This window comes from Lutra lutra, chromosome 1, assembly GCF_902655055.1.
Source record: "Lutra lutra chromosome 1, mLutLut1.2, whole genome shotgun sequence".
NCBI lineage: Eukaryota > Metazoa > Chordata > Mammalia > Carnivora > Mustelidae > Lutra > Lutra lutra.
The window spans coordinates 160,251,806-160,273,427 of NC_062278.1; the positions used below are offsets into that span (position 1 = coordinate 160,251,806).

Genomic DNA, 21,622 nt, shown 5'->3' on the forward strand with positions numbered 1-21,622 from the left:
TGACAATGAAAAACATAAGAAAGATATTATAAGGGTAGGAAAAATTTTGTAAGAATAGTTATATAATCTTAACACACATAAGGGAAACTATCATAGGTAGAGAAATCAGAAGGCACCTAAACAAGATTAACTAAAAACAAAACAAATCACAACATGGTTGGAAAAAATCACCTGCAACATATTAAGTGCAATACACAAAGAATGATAATAAAATGAGATAAAGACAAATAGTCCAATACTAAATTGAGCAAAATAAATAAATAAAAATGTGTTCAACCTTACTAGTGATAAGCAAATGCTAATTACAACAAAGATACATCACTTTCCTCCATCAGACCAGCAAAAATTAAAAAGACTTAACAGCATCCAGTATGAGAAAAAAAAGAGATGCTCTTACTGCAAGTAAGATTATGAGTCACTAACACCTTTGTTCAAAATAATTTGGCAACACTACTAAAATAAAACTATATCTACTCTTTACCCGACAACCCCACTTTTTAAAACTTAACCTACAAAAATAAAAACACCATTGTTATAGATGTGTACAAGGATATTTATTCAATATTGTCGAAATAGCAAAAAATAAAGTATTAAGTCCATCAAATGGGAAATGGTTTAATGAGTTACATGGTATCTTTTAACTAAGAAAAAGAAGCACATATTGGTGCTTATTTATTTGCATTCAGCAAATATCTGAGTAACTACTATATGCCTGGCACCTACAGCAATTATACTGAAAGGGCATAATTTATGAAAGAAACTGAATGAAAACAGTTATTGAGTAATGTATCTAGTATGATATTTATTTTTATAGAAGTGGGAGAAAAAAACTGTGTTTATCTTATCATACATATATATAGAAGAGGATATACTCCAAAATGAAAACATTTGTTTCCTTAATAGGGAGTAAACTGTTAACTTTTTCCTTATAATCTTCTGTACTGTTCCACTTATTGCAATGAGCCCATGTCACTTTTCTAATTAAAAAACTGAAAGGCCATCTGTGTTTCCAAAAGGGTTGTTTTGAAGTAAAACAAAAAACTCATTTTAAAAAAATAATAATCTCTACAAGGAACACAGAGCTTGAACTCACAACCCCTTGGACTCCTGACCCCAAAATCAAGAGTTGCATGTTCTACTGAATGAGCCAGCCAGGCATTCCAACAAAAAACTCTTAAGTACAAAGTTTGTGTTTTATATTGACAACATTTAATTTGTCATGTTTCTGCACAGATTACCTATGACAGAGGTCTTTCTATCTCAGACTAATCAGGGAACTGAGGACAGAATAATGAATCATATTTTGCAAATATGGAGCAATGTTACTTTCTGTTAAATATTTCAATACCCTAAAATATGCAAACTTCCTATTAAAGAGAAGCTGAAAAATCTTTTGTTTGTAGCACCATAAAGCACAATTTTCAAAGGGCCACATACGATTTATTAATCAAAATGGAGACTGAGAATTCTCAGAGCAGAAGTCTTCAAATGGAACCCTTTGGGGTGCCTAGGTGGCTCAGCTGGTTAAGCATTTTGGCTCAGGTCATGACGCCAGGGTCCTGGGATCAAGTTCTGCATTGGGCTCCCTGCTCTACAGGGGAGTCTACTTTTCCGTCTCCCTCTACCCTTGCTCGTGTGCTCTCTGTCAAATAAATAAATAAAATCTTGAAAAGAAAAAAGAAATAAAACCCTTTCTCTGGCTTCTTGAGGACACTGAGGTACTCATTTGGAACCTCAGATATAAATGTGACAAATTAAAAAATATTAAAATATACAGTCCTTTGTTGATGTAGATATTATTTTAAAAGTACTTATCAAATATTTTATTGAGGAATTTAGGATAAAATACTCTGAACTCAAGGAGACTTTTTTCTTTTTAAATCATGGGTGAAAAATATTCATCATATTTTTCATCATTGTGAGAAAATAAAGAAAAAAAAAACAAACAGACCTATTGTCGTCAACTGATATCAATACTATGAAACTATTGATCACAGGGGCAAAGTGAACTGCTTTACAGGAAAAGCTTATAAGATCTGAGAACACTGCCTACTGATGAACAACTATGTAAACCCACACAAAGCCATCACACAGACATCAGTGAAGCTCACACTTTCTTGTTCAGTCAATAAGTAGCACATGTGGAGAAACTAATGAATGAGATAGGCGCCGCAGATCAGCAGAAACAATAAAAACTGACCCTAACTCAGAAAATTCCAATTACCTCAAAGTGTTTTTCCAGAAAGAAATGTTAGCTTTCATATCTATTTCATAAGCAAATACCATGTAGTAATATTACTGAAATCCCATGTTTTGGGAACATTAAAAAAAAAAAGAGAAGGATAACAAAATTAAAAAACTTACTGCATTGGCACGCTGATCCCAGTCATGTTTGTCATCTGACAATATTTCCCTAATTTTATTTAATGTTTCTTCAAGTTCTCGACTAGAATAGATCTTAAAGATACAAAGTTATAACATTAATATGTCTTGCTGTAAGAAATATCAAAGCTACACCCCAAGGTTTATAGCACTCTTTCAAGTAATAAGGTTATTTCCCATTCTAGAACCATTATTAATGGAAAATATATTATCTTCCTTACCTGTTACCCTTGTGCTATTTCTCTGTGCATGACTAACTTTAGATATACTCTTAAAAATGCTTTGTCATTTAGAAACATGATGCAAATATCCTAAGAACTAATAATAGGCCTATTTTCTCAAAATGACTTCAGGTATATACCTACTGCATTCATATACACTATTGCAAAAGGACATGATTTAGGTTAGCTCCCCCACACTATAGCCAGGATAGTTACATGCTTTGTTTCCTCAGGAGTCAACTGTTTGCCAAAAATACCATTATCCTTTCATTCACTTAAATATATTTACACAACAGGGATGCATTATGCCAGGCATGAAGGATATTAAGGCAAGCAAAAATAGGCATAGTCTTTGCCTTATGGAGCTTATAATCCAGTCAGGGAGAGAAAAAAATTAACCAAATGATATAAAACTGCAAAAAGAAAGTACTGCCAAAGACAATTACAATTCCATGAAAGTCTATATAGGAGGTGCAAACTAGTTAAAAGGTCAAGCTTGAACTGAGAGCCAAAAAAGGAGGGATCATCATCAGGCAAAGCAGGGAGATTAGTCTTCCTTAGAGTGGACAGCATGTGCAAAGGCTCTGTGACAGAGGAAAGTGAAAGAAGGCCAAAGCACAGGAGTAAAAAGTGCAAAGAGGGCCAGAGGAAGAGCCAATGACCAAACCATAATCAATTGGTATACATTATTTCTCCAAATCAAAAGGTTCAGAGGTGGGCATGTGACTTAAATCAGTTCAATCAGAAGAACTCTCACAAATTTTACAGGATCAATCAGAAAAGACGCAGAGGCAGAGAAAGGTGTAAGGCTCTAACAACTACAGCCATGTTGCTGACCACGAGGGAAGACCATGTGGAGGAACCCAGAAATGAGAGATGGAATGAAAGGGAGTCCTGGTGATATCATCCAAGTAATATCAGATACCTTCATCAAGAGTCTTTCAGTTTCAACAGCCATTAATTTCCCCTTTCACTTAAAACAACCCCACCCCCAACAACAGTACAAAGGGGAGCCAGGGCATGAGATAGGTGAGGAGGTAAAAGGGGGTCAAGATAACATTCTGTTAGAGAATGACTGCTGGAGGATTCTGAGCCAGTTCTTTTCCTGCCTCCCAGCTCCCCTCACAACAGCCCCTCTGCCCAATTCAGAAGGCAGACACGCCCCTCTGCCACTCTGAATCTTATTATGATGCATTGCTCTGGAATATAGTTTAAGGCTCCCCCTTCTCCAACAAGAGAAAAAGAGAAAAGTCAAAAATTTACTTTGGCGAAAGGGTATACAACTTTTCAAACATTCTTTTAGGAGATAATATAAGCAAAAGAAGTATGAATACTAATAAGTTAGAAACCTGATGCAGTAGAGTAAGTCCTAGATTTCTGACTTTTACAACTGGAATAAGTAATGGTTTCCACATACAAAACAACAGAAGCACAAATTTGTAAGGGGAAGATCATGAGCCCCATTTCGGACAGGTTGAATCTGAGATGCCTCTGAGACATCTATAAGGACATGTCAGGTAAGCTATCAGTGGAGAAATTATTTTGGCCCTCAAGAGAAATGCATCATCTATGTAAAGGCAGGAGCTGAAGCCATGGGTCTGAAGGAAGTGACTCAGTAATAAAATGGAGAGGAGAGGACCCACAACTGACCCCTAAGAAATTCCAATATTCAACAGGCAAGTAGAGAAAAGTATGCCTGTAAAGGAGAAAGAGATAAAGTGGATAAAAAGGTAGGAGGTAAAACCAAAATAAAATGAAACAAAAAAGGGAAGAACAATGTATTAAAAACAACTTTAAAAAAGTAGATGTAGTTAAGCATTGCAATGTCATAATTCACGGATTCCATTTTAGCCTGAGAAAAATCATTTGAAAATCTAATTGTACCAACAAATAACAGCTTGGTAATAATAAGCCAAATATTTTACTTACATAGTCATTTAAGGAAAAAAAGAATTTTTCAAAAGGGACAAAAATAATTGTATGAACAGATATGTAAGCATTATTCATGGAGAATGCCACTTTACTAGTATTCTTACCTGAACAGAAGGGACATCTGTAAAAGCTTTTATAAAGTCATCTTCATCAACTGCTCCAGCACCTCCTTCTTTAGAAGCACCTGTTAATCAAAAGAAAATTAATTTTTTAAGTTTAATTTTAAGCATGTTAGCATCAAAGAAAATGTGAAAAATATAACTACTTTAATATCAACAAAGGCACTAATTTTGAGGGACATTCCATTTTATAAGATAGCATTAAAAAAAATCACCATCTTTTAGGAAAGTCAAGGTCCATAGCAATAGCTGATTAATTCTCTGTAAGTACTAAAGTAGGCTAGTTGTAAACTTCAAACAGTAGGAACAGAGCCCTCCTATCCTTATTCAATGAGGTGGCAAGTACACAAGAAATAAGGTGGAAAGATAATTGTTTAAAAAGGTAAATGGCAATTTTAAATGACACTAAATGTCAACAGATGATGGCGAGTAACAGAGCAGATGATCCATGTATGCTGCAGTGTTCAGGAAAGCAAATGTGAAAGAGATGAGGACCTTGAAATTAAATTTAAATATGCAAACAAATCTTCCTTTATTGTACATCGACAATAAAAAAGTAAACTTTATAGATAGTAGCTGTTTAAAAGTGAGTAATTAAGCAACTTTCAGCTCCAAGTCCACTCTTTCATATTCAGTGATGCTGGGCCTACCTAGGATTGAGTAAACCATTTTTCTGCTCATTCTAATGGCTTCCTGTTAAACTCTATTAAGAGGGATGCTCAAAAGATGGAAGTTGACAGAAGAAGGGACATACTCCTTCTGGCTTCCTGTTCTTGTCTGTAAAACCCTAGTAACTCTGGCAGGAGACTCCTTTCAGTTAGCAGCACCTGATTCCTGCTGCAGTTTTTCTAACCCTCACTGATGCAGCTCTCAGCCCCATCAGCAACGCCAGCCCACTAGTACTCCTCATAGAGGTCTGAGCCACAGCTCTGTAAGGCCCCGCCTCTAAGTTTTAACCTCATTTCGTTCTTCCAGCTCTAAGAGTAGGAGCTGTTGACTATAATTACTACCTCCATGACATTTTAGTGTTCTCTTTCTGCATTTTTAATTTACCATACCCATTTAACAATTCTTCATATTAAATTCTCTCTGTAAAAATAACTGTTGGGAAGCCTGGATGGCTCAATTGATTGAGCATCCAACTCTTGATTTCGGCTTAGGTCATGGTCTCAGGGTTATAGAACAGAGCTCATGTAGGGCTCTGTGCTCTGCAGGGGTCTGCTTGGGATTCTCTGCCTCTCCTTCTGCCCCTCCCCCAACTTGTGTTTGCTCTCTCTCAAATAAATAAATAAAATCTTAAAAGAAACCGCAACAATTATTTTTTTTAATTTTTTAATTTTTTATAAACATATAATATATTTTTATCCCCAGGGATACAGGTCTGTGAATCGCCAGGTTTACACACTTCACAGCACTCACCATAGCACATACCCTCCCCAATGTCCATAACCCCACCCCCCCTCCCAACCCACCTCCCCCCAGCAACCCTCTGTTTGTTTTGTGAGATTAAGAGTCACTTATGGTTTGTCTCCCTCCCAATCCCATCTTGTTTCATTAAATCTTCTCCTACACCCTTAACCCCCCATGTTGCATCTCCACTCCCTCATATTAGGGAGATCATATGGTAGCACAACAGTTATTTTTAAAGACTTATTTATTTCAGAAAGAAAGAGAGCATGTGCGCACACAGGCGCACACGAATGGGGGGCAGTGGCGGAGAATCTCAAGCAGACTCCACGCTGAGCATGGAACCCAATGCGTTGCCGGTATCACAATCTGAGATCATGACCTGAGCTGAAACCAAGACTGAGACGGTTAACCAACCAAGCCACCCTGGTGCCCCTGTGGTTTCTGTCTCCTAACTGAACCCTGGCTGATACAGGTAGTACTTAGTTTCTAACTCTATATATTTACTTCTTCATGGTAGTAATTTAACACATTGAAATCGATTTCAACCACACAAGATGTATATCCTAAGGGATAATTAGCTTAAAAATCTATCCAATTAAAAAGCTAAATATCTCCCTAATTAGGTTTATCATCTACCAAAGGAAATATTATTTTCAAACTGAATTTAAAAAATTAACACCATCCTGGGCGCCTGGGTGGCTAAGTGGATTAAGCCTCTGCCTTCGGCTCAGGTCATGATCTCAGGGTCCTGGGATCGAGTCCCGCATCAGCCTCTCTGCTTGGCAGGGAGTCTGCTTTCTCCTCTCTCTCTCTGCCTGCCTGTCTACCTACTTGTGCTCTCTCTCTGTCAAATAAATAAATAAAATCTTTAAAAAAAAAATTAACACCATCCTAATAAAAAAAAAGAACACTACAAAGATTTCCAAAGCTCCTCATCCTAAAAAAATAAAAAACCTTTGAAGATCATCTTTTTGAGTTTTAACAGTATAAGAGATGGATCTCAGAACAATGTAACAAAGTTGTAAGACAATAAAAAACTACAAATTAAAAGCAGTGACAATAAACTAAGAGAGGCATGAGTGCATACTGGCTGTAGGAAATTAATTTACAATAGTAAATAAATTAGTTATTCCCTAAATATTATAGAAAATCCAGTAACAATAAAACGCTCGACTCCATTCCCAAGATCAGTACTAATAATAGATTATATGAAAATAAATAGCTTAAGTAAAGAAATAGAAAATAAGATACCTAACCATATTATCTTAACATCTTATACTATATTCATTTATTAAACTCTTTTACAGGTTTCTTTCTTTCTTTCTTTCTTTCTTTCTTTCTTTCTTTCTTTTAAAATTTGACAGACAGAGATCACAAGTAGGCAGAGAGGCAGGGAGAGAGAGAGGAGGAAGCAGGCTCCCTGCTGAACAGACAGCCTGATGCGGGTCTCAATCCCAGTACCCTGGGATTATGAACTGAGCTGAAGGCACAGTTTTTAACCCACTTTAACCCACTGAGCCACCCAGGCACCCCTTTTTTTTTTTTTTTTTAAGTTTTTGTTTTGTTTTGTAATCTCTATACCCAATGTGGGCTTAAACCCAAGACTCCCAAGACTTCTGACTAAGCTGGCCAAGCACCACTGAGTTTGTTTTGACAATGGGTTCCCTGACAGGAAAGCAGAAGCCTATATTTTTATAATTTCTTCCCAATCTTTGCAGTTGTCTTGTCCAGCCCAGGCCACTGAACAGAAATTTCTTTAGGGACTTGTCCTTATCAAGTAGTTCTTAAACATTCAACACAGTACAGCTTTCTTTACACATTAACTATAGTCTGTTCACATATATACCACTTCTTATAAATAACTTTGTTACAGTAACAAGTGGAACCACTAGGCAAGCTTTGAGGAGGCAGCCACTGGTGGAGGAGACCTGTGCAAATGTACCAGAGCAGAGCCAACTGACAACATCAGTGTGCTCAAATGTGGAAGACAAAGTTTTACAGAGGAATGGGAAAGTGAAGGGGAGAGCAATATGAAGAGTTATTACAGTTTACAGGCAGTTTACAAATGGAATCAAATGCAAACTAGAATGTTAACTCCAACACATTAACCCACCAGCCACAACACAATGTCAAATACCTTCAAGGGAATGCAGAACATCTGAGCAAATCCCAAATAAAGCCACGATAATGTGCAATTGACTAAGAACATGCATAGGAAAGCCTAACTTTTAACTACTTTTAAAGTCACAATTCACTTTGATCATAATGCCTTAGCTTTATTACCCACTGAGTTATGTCTTATAAGTAGGGACAAATAACCTAGGGGGGAGGGTAGGTAGAGTAGAAATTATATGGCTTTTAAAAGTCCTACAGAAGCTGCAGAGAAAAAAGGCTACAAATACACTAAATGCAGCCTTATGACCAGTTCAGATGCGACAATTAGGTCTCTAAACCTGGACATGGGCATTACCAAATTTCACAAGAACTTGCATGGTTTTAAATAGTTGACCCAATCTATCTCACTCTTACCCTGAGAATCATTTTGTATAAGCAGAACTGCTGCTAATGGGAGCATACTGGGTATGTGAATAGTGTAAAGACAGGACATGTTGAGGTTGGCCCTGCTTATCTATTATACGTACTACAAATAAACCTTTTTACAATCCTAGTTTGCCTAATGTTTCCCCTCCCCTTGGTTTTGATTTTGTGGCCAAGAAAAGTAGAAAAAGGATCTCTGCACAGGGGAATAATCTGCTGAATAAACTGTTCATTCTCACAAGTATTATTCCATTTTCTGATACAGCTTTAAAGTTCACCTAAGAAATACTATAAAATACTTTTAGCACCAGGAAGGAGAATGAATACAATAGGCAGAGAGTCAGAACAAGTGATGGGCTCTAACGTTAAATACCACTGCAAAAAAAGGACAGTGAATGCATACACAAAGTAGCGATGTATTTAAATAAATTAAGTTTGAGAGCAGAAGCACAAATAGAGGCTACAGGGCTGAAGGGATGAGCAATGCTGGCTTCCAACTTGACTAAAGCTCTTTTAAATATAACTGGGTTAATTATCACACTAGAAGATATTAATGGGCAAAACCACAACAGAACAGCTTTGTTCCATTGCCTAACTACTCTAAAACAGAGGTCAGTAAATTTTTTCTGTAATGGGCCAAACAGTATTTCAGACTTGTGGGCCATATGGTTTCCGATGCAATTACTCAACTCTGCCACTATAGCGTGAAAGCAGCCACAGACAACATGTAAATGAATGAGCAAGGCTGTATTCCAATAAAGCTCTATTTATGGACACTAAAATTTGAATTTCATATAGTTTTCACATTTCATACAGTATTATTCTTCTTTTGAATATTTTTAATCATTTAAAAATGTAAAAAAACATTCTAAGCTCATGCATAGAACAAAAACAGACAGTTGGCTGCATGTGGCCCATGACCCAGTTTGCTGATCCCTGCTCTAGAACTCACCCTAAACTAGCATTCACTTGGATGGGGGCCAGGGGTGGGGGTGGGGTGATTGAGATTAGAGGCTTCTGGCGTTTATGAGATAGCATGGTTTCTAGTATGCTAGACTGACTAGGGTAGGCATTCTCAGAAATTACAAAATATTACTTAAAGGTTTAAGTATAAAGAGAAAATTCATTCTACTTAGTCCTTAACAACTAATAAGATAAAGTATCAGATACAAAGGTGAATGAGACAAAGGGTAAAGCAGTATGTTTCAGATATAGGAACAAGTCTTAGAGCTGGAAAGGAGCAGGTTCTTCTTATGCTACAATGAAGAGACTAGCCTAAAGAGAAAAATAAATGATAAACATTAGGGGGTTATTACAGCTTAAATCCCAATAAAATTCATATAAAATCCATAATTCTTATTTTCTTTATTAACATATAATGTATTATTTGCCCCAGGGGTACAGGTCTGTGAATCATCAGGCCTACACATTTCATAGCACATACCCTCCTCAATGTCCATCACCCAACCACCTTTTCCCTACCCCCCTACCCCTCAGCAACCCTCATTTGTTTTGGTTTGTCTTATGGTTTGTCTCCCTCCCGATCCCATCTTGTTTCATTTTTTCCTTCCCTACCCCCAAAACACCCTGCCCTGCCTATCAAATTCCTCCTATCAGGGAGGTCATATGATAATTGTCTTTCTCTGATTAACTTATTTCGCTCAGCATAATATTTTCTAGTTCCATCCATGTCGTTGCGAAGTGGCAAGATTTCATTTCTTTTGATGGCTGCATAGTATTCCATTATAGATATACACCACCTCTTCTTTATCCCTTCATCTGTTGATGGACATCCAGGTTCTTTCCATAGTTTGGCTATTGTGAACATTGCTGTTATAAACATTTGGGTGCACGTGCCCCTTCAGATCACTACATTTATATCTTTAGGGTAAATACCCAGTAGTGCAATTGCTAGGTCGTAGGGTAGCTCTATTTTCAACTTTTTGAGGAACCTCCATGCTGTTTTCCAGAGTGGCTGTACCAGCTTCATTCCCACCAACAGTGTAGGAGGGTTAAACCCCATAATTTTTAAAGAGAATTAACCAATGAGAGCATTACCAGTGCTTCTGAAGAGTGCCTCCAAAAAAGAGACAGTTTAAAGTAAGAGCCTTCTTTCAAGTAGGGCTGAATAAGATATGCACAGTGGCAACACAAGATTTTTATGCAAAAGAAGGAAGTATTTCAGGAGGAAGAACCAGAGTTCAGTGCAGAACCAAGAACAGAGGAAAACACTGGTTTAAAGAATCACACCCAAAGAGAGAATGAAACATTCATCAAAGAAACATTTACCATCCCTGAAGTAAGGGAACCTGACAACAGGTTCCTGTTGGATTTGAAAACTGCTAGGTCAGTGAATGTTCCTCCCTTTCTAATTTATTTTTAAAAAATGATTTTATTTATTTATTTGTCACAGAGAGAGAGAGAGCACAAGTGGAGGAGTGGCAGGTAGAGGGAGAAGCAGGTTGCCCACTGAGCAAGGAGCCTGATGCGGGACTCAATCCCAGGACCCTGGGATCATGACGCAAGTTGGAGGCATTCACTTAACCCACTGAGCCATCACACATCCTTTTAAAAACAAAAACAAAAACAAAAACAAAAAAAACCTAAGCATTTTATTTATTTGAGAGAGAGAGAGAAACAGACAGCAAGCAAGCTCTGGTGCAGGGGACAGGCAGAGGGAGGGAGAAGCAGGCTCCCTATAGGAGCCTGATGAAGGAATCTGGGATCATGACCTGAGCCAACGCTTAATCAACTGAACCACCCAGGCACCCTCTATTCCTCCCCTCCTTGAATGGAATGTCTTATGGATACTCTGTCCTGATACCACCATAGTATACTGAGCATTTGGGGTGCAAGTAAGATATCTTTTTAGTTCACTAGCCTCTGGATGGAGAGCAGGCACAACAGAGAACTCTTGCATGTGACCTGATGCAGACTACAAGATCATAACCTTTGAACCTAATGCTTTAAGTGAGTGGAAACTTCTGAGAAATGTCTGTGAGTGTATCTTGTATGTGAAAGGCATGTGAATTTTGTGGTCAGAGGACAAACTGCAATGGGTTGTTTAGAAGGATAGTGGTAACAAATCCTCACATTCTTCAATGCTCCTTTCAAAATGTGACTTTGCAACTCTTCCCATCCAAGAGTGGATTCCCCAGCCAACAGGTAGGGAGGAGTAACCTGGGATTCCTGAGTTGAGACAAGACCTAGGAAAGGCTGGAGGGGTCCCTGATTCCCCAGTTTTGAGCAGGATTAATATCTGAAGAAAAGCTTCCACAATCCCCAGTTTAGGCCTGAAGAACTCCCTTCAAACAATGAATTCACAAAGTTCAAATACACAAGGCAAACCATTATGAACTAAGAGTCACAGGTAACAACAGATTTAGCACTATAGATATTGTCTAGTTATAGACTACAAAACGTACATTAATATAACATTTAAAGAAATAATACAGACAGAATTACAAAGATACCAATCAACAAAAGACATCAGGAACAAACAGATGAATTTGGGGGAGGAAGTACCTGACCTACCAGCTATTAAGATTTATAAAGCTAATTATGACAATGTGATTTTAGTGCAGGAACAGACCAATTAATCAAATGAACAAAACAGAGACTTCAAAAAATGGCCCACAAATATTATGAAACTTTGATACATGATAAAGAAGTGATTCAGATCAATGTTGAAAGTAGAAACTATGAAAATAATAATGTCATAAAATTCAACAAAATGCTGAGATATAGGTTTATCAAGAAAAAAGACACTTCCTTACTAAATATTAAAACTTACAGTAGACATTTTTATTCCCTTGGGAGATGATAGTTATCCAAATTCAAATAAAAAATTCAACCACATACTCCAAAACCACATACTCCAAAAACTAGAGACCAAAAAGAAGAGCAAATAAAATTACCCACAGCAGGGGCACCTGGGTGGTTCAGTGGGTTAAAGCCTCTGCCTTCGGCTCAGGTCATGATCTCAGGGTCCTGGGATCGAGCCCCGCATGGGGCTCTCTGCTCAGCAGGGAGCCTGTTTCCCCCCTCTCTCTCTGCCTGCCTCTCTGCCTACTTGTGATCTCTCTCTCTCTCTCTGTTAAAAAAAAAAAAAAATTACCCACAGCACATACTTACAATACAACTAAGAGAAGACTAATAACACTTCGAACTTCAGTTTACAAGTAAATAGGGAAATATGACATCCAAGGCCAGCAACGTCAACTACAGAGTCCTCACAGAGAGAAAAATCAGAGGAAACTGTATGGAGGACAAAGATCCTGATAGTGGTGGAATGCAGACCTCTACTAAGATTCCCCCCAAGACCACCAGATAAGTAGCACTTAGAAAGGAGAGCTATCCCTTTGAAGCGTGGTGGATCAAGGAAAGGGAGAAAGAGAAAATGAGGGCTCTACTGTAATAAGATGCTACTGCAGAATTAGAAGCAGAAAGCCCCCCAGGTATCATTTAGTAAAGAAGCTGCCATTTCACTATACCAACAGAAGAGGGCATTCTTGAATGAAAAAACTAAGAATTCTTCCTGGCCTCAAAGATCACTTATAAAAAAATTCCTAGGATAAAAAAAAGAAAAAAAATTCTTAGGATACTTCGGGAAATTTGAATATAGAATGGAAGAGCTTGAAAGGACGTTGAGCATATAGTATAAAAATTTACAAAGAATCGGGACACCTGGGTGGTTCAGTTGGTTAAGCGTGTGCCTTTGGCTCAGGTCATGATCTTAAGGTCCTGGGATGGGAGTCCCACATTGAGCTCCTTGCTCAGTGGGAAGCTTGCTTCTCCCTCTTCCCTCTGCCTGCCTCTCCCCCTGCTTGTGCTCTCTTCTCTCTGACAAGTAAATAAATAAAATCTTAAAAAAAAAAAATTTACAAAAAAATACAAGGGCCAGAAGGAACAAGTTAAATAATGTCACAAAGAAATCAGACAAATCCAGAACCCAGACCATCTAAGACAACTGGCCTAGACTCTTCAAAAAATGTATCAATGTTACGGGTATAAAAGTTGGTAATGTGACTGTTTTATACACAATATTATGGAACCTTCTTGCATATGATAATGATATTATGAATATAATGCAGCACACTTTAAAGTCTTAGGAGGAGCATATTAAATATTTATGGCTGGAATGTCATAATGTCTATAACTTACTTTCCAATTGCTGAGATAAAAAAAAGAATGTGTGTGGGAATGTATTTATACAGAGAGTTAAAACAAATATGGCAAACACTAGTTATTCAATCTAGGTGATGAGTGTTCACTGCATTGTCAACTTGGTTATATCCTCAAAATTTTTCTTAGTAAGAAGTTTGGGAAACCATGCACTATAAAACTAAAGTAGGTACAGAGATATAGATCTGGAAAACAAGAAAAGAAACTACAGAAAAGAACTGAAATACATATCACAGTATTCATTAAACGAAGTAAAGGATGTTTTCTTTAATTGCATGGACATTAATTTGCCATGCATTAAGAACATAAATTAAAAGGATATATTGTTACTTTATATAAAAATAAACTCCAGATATATTAAACAAATTAAATGTAAAATAATGTTTTTGAATAAACTGGAAAACATTTGCATAGCCTTGGGACTGGACAATAGTCCTTTTTATTCAGGATAGGAAATTTAGAAGTCATAATGAACAGAACAGATATGTTACCTACCACAACAAAAACTTTTAAGATTTGATGTAAAATGCCACAGACAAAGGAGACACTGAGGAAATATTTAAGACTTTTAACAAAAGAATAAAAGATCTGAATATTTAAAAGACTATAACAGAGTGATGGGAAGATAAAACAGCCCAACTAAAAGATGGGAAAGGAACAACATGTAATTTGTAGAAGAGGATATGCTAACTTCATTAATGAATTTAAATACTCTGAACCTCGAATAAAAACTCCAGGAAGGCAGGGTCTTTTTCTTTTGAGTTCACTGACGTTTCCATAGGTTACAAAAGCAGGAACATGCTAAAAGCTTTCAGAAAACATTCGCTAGCTGTTGGTCAGATGATAGGTGGATGGAAAAGTGCAAATTAAAACCAAAAAAGCACAATTCTTCACCTATCTAAATGACAATAATTAACAAGGCTGTTACATTCAATGCTGGAAAAGGGAAAATAATGTCTTGATTAAAAACATCAGGGGGGCCTGGGTAGCTCAGTGGGTAAAAGCCTCTGCCTTCGGCTCAGGTCATGATCTCAGGGTCCTGGGATCGAGCCCCGCATCGGGCTCTCTGCTCAGCAGGGAGCCTGCTTCCCTTCCTCTCTCTTTACCTGCCTCTCTGCCTACTTGTGATCTCTGTCAAATAAATAAAATCTTTAAAAAAAAACCAAAAACCAAAAAACACCCAATCCTTAATTGAACACCGGGAGGAATCTATTCCACAGATTAGAAGCACCAGAATTCCAAGTATAATAAGTACATGGAGATCAGCATTCTTCGTAATGGCATAAAATTGTAGACAACATGAATGACCCTGACTTGTGAAAAGTTTATTACATCATGGTATATATCAATAATGTGGGATACATATGGCTATCAAAAGGATGTGAGAGCTGTCATTATTGATGTTGAAGAATGAATGTTCTGTGAAAAAAAGTAAGCTGCAAAGTGTTTTACTAGTGTTTAGTATGGGCAAACATAAAATCTAATCTGAGTACCTACATAAATGAACATGGAGTAAAATGTGGAAGGATACATATCAAACTTAGCACCAGTTACTGCAGAGCAACAGAAGTAGAGAGGCAAGATACTATTAGTTTAAACCTGTTCAATTACTTGAATCTTCCCACTTTGAAACTAAAGTTAAGACAGATAGCACCAGGGGCGCCTGGGTGGTGCAGGCAGCTGACTGACTGACTCTTGATTTTGGCTCAGGTCATGATCTCAGGGTCCTGGGATTGAGCCCTGTGTTGGTCTGCAATCAGTGGGGAGTCCACCTGAGGATTTCTCTCCCTGTCCCTCTGCCCCCCCCCACCAATCTCTCTCAAATAAATAAATCTTAAAAAAAAAAAAAAAAAAGATAGCACCAGGGTTTCTTATGATGGATAGTAAAAGATGTGGCATTCATTGTAATTTAACAGAGAAAGGCTATTGGCCAATCCCTAATTTCTAAATGTCAATAATAGTGTTTTGATATATAGGATAAAAATATGTATCACATGCAGTACTGGATAGGAGATGACCCAGAGATGATCGAAGAAAAAGCCTCTGGCCAAACACTGGGTTCTTGTTTCATCTCTGTTTGTAACTTTCTTATCTAAGATACATCATTTAACTCTCCAAGGCTCAGTCTCTTCACCTGAATTGGGGCCAGATAATCTTTAAGGTTAAAGGGCTAAAACATTCTGGTTTAGTATCTTTCCTTACATTAGGAGAAGAAGAGAAGAAAACAAACACAACAAAATGCACAAACAGAAAACTTATTTGGTTTTATATAAAGTTCAAAAGCAAGAAATTGAGGTTTATCAGTTAAAAATTTGATTTCCAAGATTAAACACTAAATTATCTGAGATTTCTTTTATTAAATATAGACTGATTCTCAAGATCGTTACTTTTTTATTTTTTATTTATTATTATTTTTAAAGATTTTATTTATTTGACAGAAAGAGATCACAAGTAGGCAGAAAGGCAGGCAGAGAGAGAGAGAGAGAGGGAGAAGCTGGCATCCTGCTGAGCAGAGAGCCAGATTCGGGTCTTGATCCCAGGACCCTGAGATTATGAACTCGAGCCAAAGGCAGAGGCCCTAACCCACTGAGCCACCCAGGTGCCCCTGATCTTTACTTTTTTAAAAAAAGATTTTATTTATGTATTTGAGAGAGAATACTCGTGCATGCACAAGCAGGGGGAGGGGCAGAGGGAGAGGAAGAAGCAGAAGATGCCCTGCTGATCATGAACTGAGCCACAGGCAGATGTTTAACTGACTGAGCCATCCAGGTGCCCTTTATTTCTTTTAAAGAAAAAAAAAAAATCAACTTTTTTTTTTGCATGAGGGGAAAAAAATGTGAATGATTAGCATGGAAAATAGATATTTGGACATTCTTAATAAAACCTTATGTCAGACATAAATGAAATAATACAAATATATCAAAAAGATGACTAAGTACTCCTGGATTTGAAAACACAGTAGTTAATTATAAGAATCAAAACTATTTTAAAGCAGTCTTTGACATTAGATGAAAAGCATAGAGAGAAAATGCTGTCTACCTGAATGAATGAGCAAGTGAGGGAAAACAACAGAACTCTGAGAACTAATGATTTAGCCAACGACGTGTCTCCATATAAGCCTCAGTAAAAAACTAACTTCAAAATCTGGTACAAAATCTGGTACAAACAATAACAATTATATTACCATCTAATTCAATGTCTGTATTTGAAAAAGAATAGCAGTCAAAGTTATTGGTATAGGAGGGTGATTTCAACAAGAAAATACTAAAAAAGCATTTCTACTTAAAACGACAAAACTTCAAGTTGCTTTATTTTCAAATGTCCTATTTTAATGAGAATCATACTAATCGAGCTTTAAGATGGATTTATGGATGTTGAAAGGTAGTGATATTTACTGTAGATTATAATCTCAGAGCTAAAGATCTAGAAGAATATTTATTTACTCAGTGAGATTAGAGTGCATAGCATTATAGACAAGTACTTTCTGTGCTTAGTGCACTTATTAGATGCATGACCCTGTGCAAGTTAACTTCTCCAAACTTTAGTTTGCTCATCAATAAAATTAGGATAATAAAGTACCTAACTGTAGGGGTTTTGATTTAAATGAGAGAATATATGTGAGAACACTCAAACATTTAAAAAAAAAATTACCTAAAATACTCTAGAGATAGAAATATATATTTTTAATCATTGGAGACAGAGATGGGGGGCTGGGAGGAAGAGAGAGCACACAAGCAGGGGAGAGGAGCAGAAGAGAGAGGGAGAAGCAAGCACCCCACTGAGCTGGGGGCCGGATGCAGGGCTCAATCCCAGGACCCCAAGATCATGATCTGAGCTGACGGCAGACACTCAACCATCTGAGCCACCCAGGTGCCCCTAGAGATATAAATATTTTAAGCAAACAGGTACCTTCAGCAATTACATTCTATACCATTAAGCCAAAAGAAAAGAAAACGTGTTTATCTTAATTCCTATTATGAAGTTATAAATGTTATCAGAAAATAACTGTTTAAGGAAATTCATTTTATCCTTACTCTAATTAGTAAAGCACAAAGGTAGCACTTTTGACACCAACATAATATGGATTTTTATGGCAATAACGTATCGGTATGGAGTAACCCACAATCCTTTCTTTGATCCTCCCCGACTTAAAGGCCAAACAATTACAATATGAGTAGAACAGGTTGGCACGGGGAGCCAAAGAACAATGAAACACTAACACACACTAAAGATTAAACACAGGTCCTATTGGCTTTAATTAACTGGATAGGATACTTTGCTAAAAATAGCATGCATCTCTTTAATCTTAACATATATCTCTGGGAGAAATAAATTAAACTCCCAAACTACAAAAGTAGATTCAGTCAGGATTCCAAAGAAGTTCACTTTATTTTTATTTTGGTAATCTTACCTGAAAATTATTTGCTAAACTCAGTGGACTGCAATGGGCTTCAATGAATATATACACACCACCCCCCATCTACCATATTACTTTAATAAGGAACTACTCATACCTATCTGTATATTATATACCTAGGAGTAGCAAATGAAATGCCTAGACTGAATCCCCATTATTTCAGAAGCATAATAGTTATACAGAAAGACAGGGCAACCCAACCTTCAAGTATTTCAAAGTATCAGGTTAACAAATAATCCATCTTCTTTGCTTAAGTTACAAAGAGACAGATTTTCATGCAATATAAAATAGAATTAATTTATTCAGAACTGAATTTGGCTTATAACCTTCTTGGAGGACACTATGCCAAACTGAACGAATAACTGTATCTTTTATTCAGTAAGCTTGAGAAATTTATCCCAAGGAAATGACTGGAGGAGATGTGCAAAAAGATATATGTATTGTTTATAACAGCAAAAAATACTGAAAGCAACCTAGATATTATTTAGCTATGAATAGTTTTCAATTAATAACTTAAGATAATGAGAAAATGCTCCAGGTAAAATACTAGTCAGAGAAAAGGTATACAAAAAGATTTAATGGTGCCAATTCTGTCCTCCTAAGAAAACATGTCTGTATAAAAATTATTGGAAAAGTAATTATGAAAGCAATTACAATTACATCATAATTTATCAGTTGATTATACCCACATGTAGTGGTACTGTAGATAGTTTCTGTTCCAAATTTTAATTCATGCACACACATTATTTTAATCATATGTTTAATAGTCATCTATCAGGAATATAATAAAAGGGACTGCTATACTCGAATAGTAAATTGAACTATATGCCAACGTTCCTTCTCCAAGATTCTACAACTTCAAGAAAACTTTCTGTAACTAATTTAAAAATCAATAAGCCAGTGCCAAGAACAGAAAATCTACAGTTAAATTTTTAAAGGACTGAGAGCCAAGAAAGGCATTAATTTCTGAAGCAGTATCAATATCCTCTGGCCAGTAGCTCTTTTCTTAGATAGAAAAATAGGTAGTGAACCTAAACAAGCTGTGGCAAACAAAAGCAAAAACCAAAAAATTGCAGAATGAATCTGCAATTGCTAAAAGAAGAAGGATGAGGGAGAGGATAAGAAGGAATGAAGGCCTCACCCTTATTTTTTTTTTCCCAAAAAAGCTGCTGCTTCGATGGATGATACAATCTGTATTAGTGATTAATGCCTACGATCACAAAAGCTACCTAGCATTTTCATATCTGGTAGGACAACAAACCAGAGAAGGTGAGGTGCCATAAAGAAAATCTTTCTTTAAAAAGAATATCAGATTTTATCAATTCAGTTAACATCAAAATTAAGTGAGCTTTGGTAGGTAAACTACAATATCAATTTTCATCTAAGAAAGGGGAAAAAAACATGAAATACAGAGCTAATACACACCAATGGTTCAGATTTACAAAAATATTATATATTATCACCATGTATTTCAAATATTAATTCATTTTAAGTCAACTAAGACATTTCATGAAATAAATATCATATATATCAGAAATCTCTAATTCAAAAATCAAGACCAAAAAAATTTCCCTTGCGGTAATTCAAGGTAGCCATTTGTTACAAAAGAAAGAAACCATAGAATATCATTTTTTTTTTTTTTACCAGAGATAAGAATGCATAATAGAAAATACCATGTAATAGGATATGATAACTAACATTTGGACAAGAATATATTCCTATAACTGCAAAACAAAAAGAAGATACCAAAATGTAAATTACTCAAAATACCCAGATAAATCAGTAAGGCATTTCTATTTCACAATATTTACCTATTTTTATGTATAGGAATATATGTAAATATTTGTATATGTTTACATATAGATATGTTAGTGTGTGTATATATCATACCATCTTTCTTGAGAGTTATATGGCACACAAAAGATAGTTAAAATGAAATATTTATGGTATTTTTCCTGCATTTAGAATACATATGACTTGAAATGAATGCTCAGTGGTATAGAAAGATCAAGAGAACACAAGTTACAGGACCTGGTCAAAATATACAGTTTATTTTTCTTTCCTTTATGCTTTTAAAAAGAGATATAGATAAAAAGAGGAAAAGCAAAAATTCTGAAGACGATTTTCCTACCAGTTATAAACAAGGAAAAATCTGTTTTCCCAAGTTACAACTAAAACACACCCAAAACAGACACGAAAGAGAGAAAGAAAAAGAGAAAGAAGCTAATGTCCTTTTAGCATTAAATACTTGCTTATTCTAATAGGATTTATTTTATCAGGAAGACCTGCAGAAACTAGCACCTGAAAAGTACTCATGGCTTTCTTATCAGAATATGAAAAAAAACCATAAAATTTTTTAAAAGATTAACAATATGCTAGAAGCAGTTCTAATGTGATCAAAGAATGTACTATGTGTTGTATAACTTCACAAAAACTGTTTTTTCCTATTTATTATTATCTAATTCAGAAACCATTTTTAAGGCAATTTTACTTGACCACCACCCATTTCCCATTGTGACAAATGATTCAATATCCAGTATCTTCAACCATTTTTTCAACACTGAAGTATTCAAGACTCATTACTAGATGAATTTATAGAAATGTTACATAAATCAGTATTTCTTTAACAACTATAGCACCTGAAAATTAATAGCCAAATTCTGAAAAACCTGCTCGGTCCTTAAAAACAAAAACAAAAACAAAACCCCCAAATCCCAAAACTTCCTTAAATGTCTCCCTTTAAAAATGACATCTGAAAAATGAATACTCTTAAGACTACACTAATCCATAGGAAACAGAAATATACAGTATTTTAAAAACATTTCTGAAAAGGCAGCATATTCTTCTGTGTGTTGCAACAGACTCTCCAGATCTGCAATCGTGCTGCAGTCATGAATAAACATATTCCTCTGAAGTTCTAAGTATGTGTGTCCATATCAAGGGCATGAGGCATGCACATTAGATTTGAAATGGATTTACATTACCTCCAACCTTAGGGCCACCTGCTGAACCAGGCTTCCTTGCACTGTTGACAGGATTTCCGGATGTTTTAGGTGCAGGAACCTTGAAGGCTGAAGCAGTTGATGATGGCCTATTTCCATCCACTGATTCTTCATCATCAAAGCTTTTATCTACACAAAGCATTAGAAAAATGTATTTTAAGAGAACTAAGCTTTGTTCCATTTTCCATAAGACTCAAAATCAAATAAAACTATATATAAAATCATTACTTTCTAAGATGTAATCCAAAATAAAGCTCCTTTGAGTAAGCATTTATATATTGGTTAACACCATATAAAATAACCTAGTATAATTTAAAATTTGACTGGAGTATTATCCTATTTTTTTACCTATATATCAAGTCAAAACATAAAACCAAATATATTAACTCTAAGGATAGTAAAAAGCATTTTCATTTT

The 21,622-nt window shown here is 36.1% G+C and overlaps 1 protein-coding gene across 50 annotated transcripts in view; it reads right to left on the bottom strand.

Annotated features, from left to right (window-relative positions):
- CLASP2 (cytoplasmic linker associated protein 2) overlaps positions 1-21,622 on the bottom strand; it is a 181,691-nt gene that overhangs the window by 104,833 nt on the left and 55,236 nt on the right. For 29 of the 50 annotated variants that reach the window (XM_047741966.1, XM_047741948.1, XM_047741725.1 and 26 more), the window contains 3 exons: positions 21,188-21,334; positions 4,640-4,722; positions 2,365-2,457 (listed from right to left, as the gene is read on the bottom strand). In XM_047741966.1, coding sequence (XP_047597922.1) covers positions 2,365-2,457; positions 4,640-4,722; positions 21,188-21,334 — 323 coding nt within the window. The remainder of the gene's footprint in view (positions 1-2,364; positions 2,458-4,639; positions 4,723-21,187; positions 21,335-21,622) is intronic. The other 21 variants (XM_047741973.1, XM_047741900.1, XM_047741956.1 and 18 more) reach the window with 1 other exon arrangement.